The sequence below is a fragment of the Cryptomeria japonica genome, chromosome 9, assembly GCF_030272615.1.
Source record: "Cryptomeria japonica chromosome 9, Sugi_1.0, whole genome shotgun sequence".
Taxonomy (NCBI): domain Eukaryota; kingdom Viridiplantae; phylum Streptophyta; class Pinopsida; order Cupressales; family Cupressaceae; genus Cryptomeria; species Cryptomeria japonica.
This window is the reverse complement of record NC_081413.1, coordinates 485,140,486-485,146,062: the sequence shown is the minus strand read 5'-3', so window position 1 is coordinate 485,146,062 and position 5,577 is coordinate 485,140,486. Positions and strand designations below refer to the sequence as shown.

Below are 5,577 nucleotides of genomic sequence, written 5' to 3'. Positions count from 1 at the left end.
CAGTCTAACATAACAATTAATATTGTAAACATATATTAAGTCAACTCATAACAACAGATAGAACATGCAAAAATCACTTAAGACTTGAAATTTACAACTTTGAATGTTATAAGATTACTTACACGTACTAAAAAATTAACTCTAACACACATAACATAATAAATAACAAATATATAAAATCTAAACTTAACTCTACTATTGTAATCCATAAAAACTTCACCATTACAATACATACACATATACATATATGCTATTGCCTAGATTCGAAGTCAACGGACATATATGCATAGAGTAGAGTTACTTTCTAAGTAATTTAACTGACTTTTTCTCACCAACACTACCTACAAAAACTAAGAAAATAGGATACCATCATCTCTCATGTACCTCGCTCACCTCACTGGTCTCCCACTCCCATGTGACCAACTATAGCCCAGAGTAGAGTTAGAAATTCACCTCCTACAGTAAGTCGTTCCGCATGGACAGAAGCTTTGTTTTTCAGAGCATAAAATATCATCACTCCACCCCAATAATCTGAGATTATTTTCCACCTTAGCTGTTCTGGCTTTTGTTGTAGCTCCCGAGCTAGTTTTGCACCATGTCCCAAAGTAGAATACCTTTCATAGGTATTCATTCTATTGTAGCCAAGGTCGGCAAGTCTGATGAGCTCATTGTGAACATCCATGTGCTTCACACTTTCAATGTCTGGATGGAGAGGGAGAAGCTTAGATGTGGACACCAATAAATATGCACAATACCTTGACAGCGTTCTACTTATATCAATGTTCCTCTTTATTTCCTGGTCCTGCATATTTGAACTGGGCTTTGCCTCTCTCTGCATCTCACATATTGTTGTGGCTATATGCCAATGTAGAATTAAATGCTCTTGATCCTGCTGTGAAGCCCATTTCAAATCTTCACATTGGTTTACTTCCAAACCGAAATCATAGGACATCAATTGTGTTCTACAATTTTCCACATCTTCTTCTGTCGAGCATCTCTGTTTAAGTTGTTCAACAAGAAATATTTTCAGATCATCTTCTACCGGCTCTGTGTGATTGTACCAGCTTGTAACAAAGCTTGTGAGGTGGAGAAATTTAGTTAGCTTCCAGATGGAAGGAGAGATATGTGAGCAGGAGTCGATTATAGAGTATTGTGCAATTTGATCCTTCCAATATTTACCCCGGCAATACTTGCGGAACCGACTGGATATCTGAATAACAATCTGTATTAGCATGGCCATGTACAAATCCAGTCCTATCCTTCCACAAGAATTATCAATATACTGAATACGTGCGCAGATTAGCCAGACCATGCTCCAATCCGACGTCAAAATTCTGCAGAATTGAACAATCTCTAAAACAATAGCAACAGAGAGGAGCGCATATGCTACCATGCGTTGTGTGTACAGAGTTTCCTCTACCACTCTCTGAGATGCCAACTCTCTGTAAATCAGAAAACCAGTTATTCCTATCAGACAAATGTTCACCAAGCGCATCACCATACCCAATTTACTGAATGCTGTACCACTTGACTTGGAGAACAAAAGATCGTACAGAAATTTCAGCTCCATCTCTGCTACTGTAAATATCTTTTGAGGGGAAGGGATGTGAGATAATTCCTCGGCAAATAAGAAGTCCCTTGTTCTATTGTAATATCTTTCGTGAAGATAGAGATTCACATATCTGCGCTTATTCATTTTGAATAAGGCATAAGACAAGCAGAGCATGTAGTTTTCTGTAAGTTCTTTTCCCTCGGAATTCCAAACATCAGTAATGGTTACCTTCACATTCCTGCTCTTTCTCCATTGCTTCAATCCCATGACCAGATAATCACATCTTTCACCCTCCAATTGCATGAACACATTCATGGGATCAGCAGAGCTGACGATCTGTGAGAGACTCGAGTATCTCAATGCCATAATCCTTTCAGCGTACTTGGAAATCCCAACAACTAACAAAAGCACTGCCGCAGCTAACAAATAACCTCCCAACTGTGATAAATACACAACATAAACGGCCACTGAGATCTGGTACAACATGGTAAAAAGGTGCCTTAACCAGAGCTCATTGTCTGGCGTTGAATAGGCAGAGATAGTATCAGGTCCTCCCAAATGCGAGAGCAATATGGGAGCCCATATTCCAAATATTGCACGACTCTGAAAGTGCACCATCACACCAAGTACATAGATGGCCATAGCATCTGCTGACATATAACCTAGCCATACGACCAACTGCAATACTGAACTTCCACTGCGGTATCTCAGTGCACCGCCAAAAGTGAGCAGAAGCTGCACCATCATGCTCAATAGCATCACACAGTTAATCATCCAACTCTTTGAAATCCGATAAGAAGAATCTGATACGCTCTGTTCCATCTCCATCGGCGAATTGCTCCAGTTTTCCTCCAGATCTCTTCCAAGTCTTAAGAATAAACTTAAGCTGCAGCCATAGGAGCAAGATTCAAATTTTATGGTCTTATTAGATACAAGAAGAAATTCTTGGCAAACAGTCAAAAGTTTAAAGATACTATCCCTTCCGCTACAATGAACCGTGTTACAATGGTAATCTTGTAACCAAGTTTCAGTTTTATTTTGAAGCTTGCTCAATTTTTTTTTAAATTGTTACCAGGCTACGCTTTACCAGGTATGAGAGCAACTTGATCTACTACAGCTATTGTAATCGATAATATGAGTGGTGGAAGAGAAAAGAGGAGCTTTTCTTGCAAGAAGAGCAACATTGATTTAGAGAAGTTAAGTGAGGTCAGGAAAAGAACCACTAAATATTGATGGCTTCATTGAGGCACTTGTTCTATTTTGAAGAGGCCAATACTTCGAAAACAGGGAAAGATGCAGTAGAGAATAGATAGATGTTTGATAGTTTAAAGTGCTAATGGATTGAAGAAACTATACTTCATTGGGGTTACAAGACATACATGTGAGGATTGATGTTCAATAGTTCAAGGGAGATCTGAAATCTGGGAGTTTAGTATTATACCTTTATCAGTGTGATGAGACACTTCATATGCAAATGGTGTCCAATGATGTTGGAAACTTGGTCGATTATAGCAAGGTGAATATACCTGCAGTTGGGGAGTAGCTTAAAAAATTCTTACTGGCCCGAGAATTGTTTTCAAAGAACAACTTCCACATGAAGTATTTTTTTTGTTGTTAGCTAGTTTGTAGTAGGCAGAAATATGTTAAGAGTCCATCAAATTATGTTATTTCTTAAGGGGGAGTGTTGTAATAAGTCCATAACACACTCACAAAGTTAGTATAGTTGTAAAGAGTCCTAGTTCACTATCATAGTTAGTTGTCAATAAAATTTCAATTAGTTATTTACTATTATAGTATGTTGTCAATAACTTGTGTTTGTTGTCAAAGTCTTTCTTAGTTTGATAGGAAGATTGTTAGAGTTTTATCTATCTATCTATCTATCTATTTATATGTAACTATGTTGACGAATAATACACACATTTAGTTCTTCTTTTCTCTGTATTTACTTCTGGTATTTTATTCTTTATTTTTCTTGTATATCCCTATTGTTTAAAACATATCTCAAAGAAAAATTCTTTGGGAAAGTTAAACACTTAGTATAAAAGGCAAAATGTAGAAATAATGTTGTGGAAACATCATATAGAACCTAGGAGAGCCTAAGATTATATGATGTTTCCATGCCACAATAAAAACTTGAGCCAATATGCAAAGAGATTGATTCCCCCGCTATGTATAGAGATTTATTCCCTCTTAACTTTTAGCTTTGTTTATTCTTTCTTACTCTCTTATGAATAGTTCAGATATTTTTAAAAAAAATTAAGTAGATGATCATATTCTTTATATTTGAACAAGTACATGTGCATAGTTAAAATAAAAATATATGAATTAATAGTGAAGTACATGTGCATAGTTAAAATAAAAATATATGAATTAATAGTGTTGCACAATGCACATCTAATTCAAATTATTCATTATTTTTTAATTAAATTTTAGCAAATGTTTAGAAAACATAATTTATCAATTCTTAGATTATTTTATCTAATATAGGACAAATTTAATTTTTAAAGTTTGAAAGAAAATTTATGTGTTTTTTCTTTATATTTTGTTTTGCATTGTTTTTAAAGTTTGTCTTTTTATTGCAGTAATTTAGGTTAATTAAATAAATGTAAAAAAAGAAACATATTTAAGTTTCAAGAATTGAATATCCAATTAAACAATTGGATAATCTCTCTTTAATTTTGAACTCAACTAGATTGAATAGGTTATTCCTAGAGGCATCCTCAATAGAACTAATTGTAGCTAAAGATATAAACACTTGAAGTACTACTATAGTATCCAATTTCCACTTGACCCCAAAAAATTTCACTAGACCAAAGATTGATAGACTAAACATAAAATCGAGCTATTAAGTTAATACATACATTATTGCACATATGTAAGATGTAGTTATACAAAACATGATTCCTAATATAAGAACTATTATGGCTTGCTATAAATACTTACATAGATGAACTACTAAATCATGATGTGCATGCAAACTACTAACCTACCCCTGAGCTATTGGTTAAAGATTTTTTCATTTTGAATAGATAGTGGATCATAAAATTTTAGGACTAGTCCCTTAATCATTGAGTTATAGGGTCACATTTTACCATAAGAAACAACACATTGAAAAAACAATAAATATTTGATATTGAACAACCAAACATACATAATAATCCCTTTCTAACTCAAAAAATCCATATATACTTAAGACGAGCTAAAATCTTATGAAATCCATAGAATGAGAAATTTGGAATAGGCGTGAGGATCATTGTGAGCTAGAAATCAAACATCACATTAATGATTTCATGGCCACCTTCAACTGCCATCATTAAAATTGCATGTGAATACTTGCCCTTGAGATGGACCTATTTTTAGGTAGGAAAATTCTCTTGGAATAATTGCTTGTAGCATCAAATCTAGCCATTAATGGTACTTTGGGTCATTTAAGGAGGTAGCTAGGGGTAATTTAAGGAATTATGAGAGTTGCAAGGTTTTGGGGTTTGAATTTCAAGCATGTTGGCATTTTTAGAATTTGGAAATCCTTTAAAATATTGATTTTGTTGTCCTTTTTATATTTGTTGAAGATTTTGGAACCTTGAGCTTTAAACTTTGTTAGAGTCTATCATCAACTTGAAAGCTTTGTTAACACTTTTGAATAATTTTGGAACCTTTGAAAAGTATAACAAGTGAAAAGGACCACTTTTTGAGGATTGTAGATTAGGAGTTTTCTTTAACTTATATACAAATAAAAAAATAAAAGTACCTCTACATCTCTAACTAATATAAATGAATAAAAGTATTGAAAGTCAAGAATTAGAAATACATAGAATCTATAATAAGTGTATTCAAATTAGATAATTCCAAACTTATGAACCAAAAATATGATAGTGCAAAATGTTAGAATGGAAGAGTTAATAATACATTACAATCCATGCCAAAAGTATCTTGTTAGAGGTACCTTGCATCATTAATTTTGAAAAATATGTTAAGAGAAGAATTAAGTGTTGCGGATGAAGGATACTAAGTAACTCATTTCACAA

General features: G+C 33.8%; 1 protein-coding gene across 1 annotated transcript; it reads right to left on the bottom strand.

Annotated features, from left to right (window-relative positions):
* Positions 1-394: 394 nt before the first annotated feature.
* LOC131058051 (uncharacterized) lies at positions 395-2,380 on the bottom strand. The gene has a single exon (XM_057992090.1). It carries the CDS (start codon positions 2,378-2,380, stop codon positions 395-397), a length of 1,986 nt encoding a protein of 661 aa, XP_057848073.1.
* Positions 2,381-5,577: the final 3,197 nt, after the last annotated feature.

What these genes read in the sequence shown, in the direction of transcription:
- LOC131058051 (XM_057992090.1), bottom strand. Translation starts at nt 2,380, where the DNA reads ATGGAGATGGAACAGAGCGTATCAGATTCTTCTTATCGGATTTCAAAG.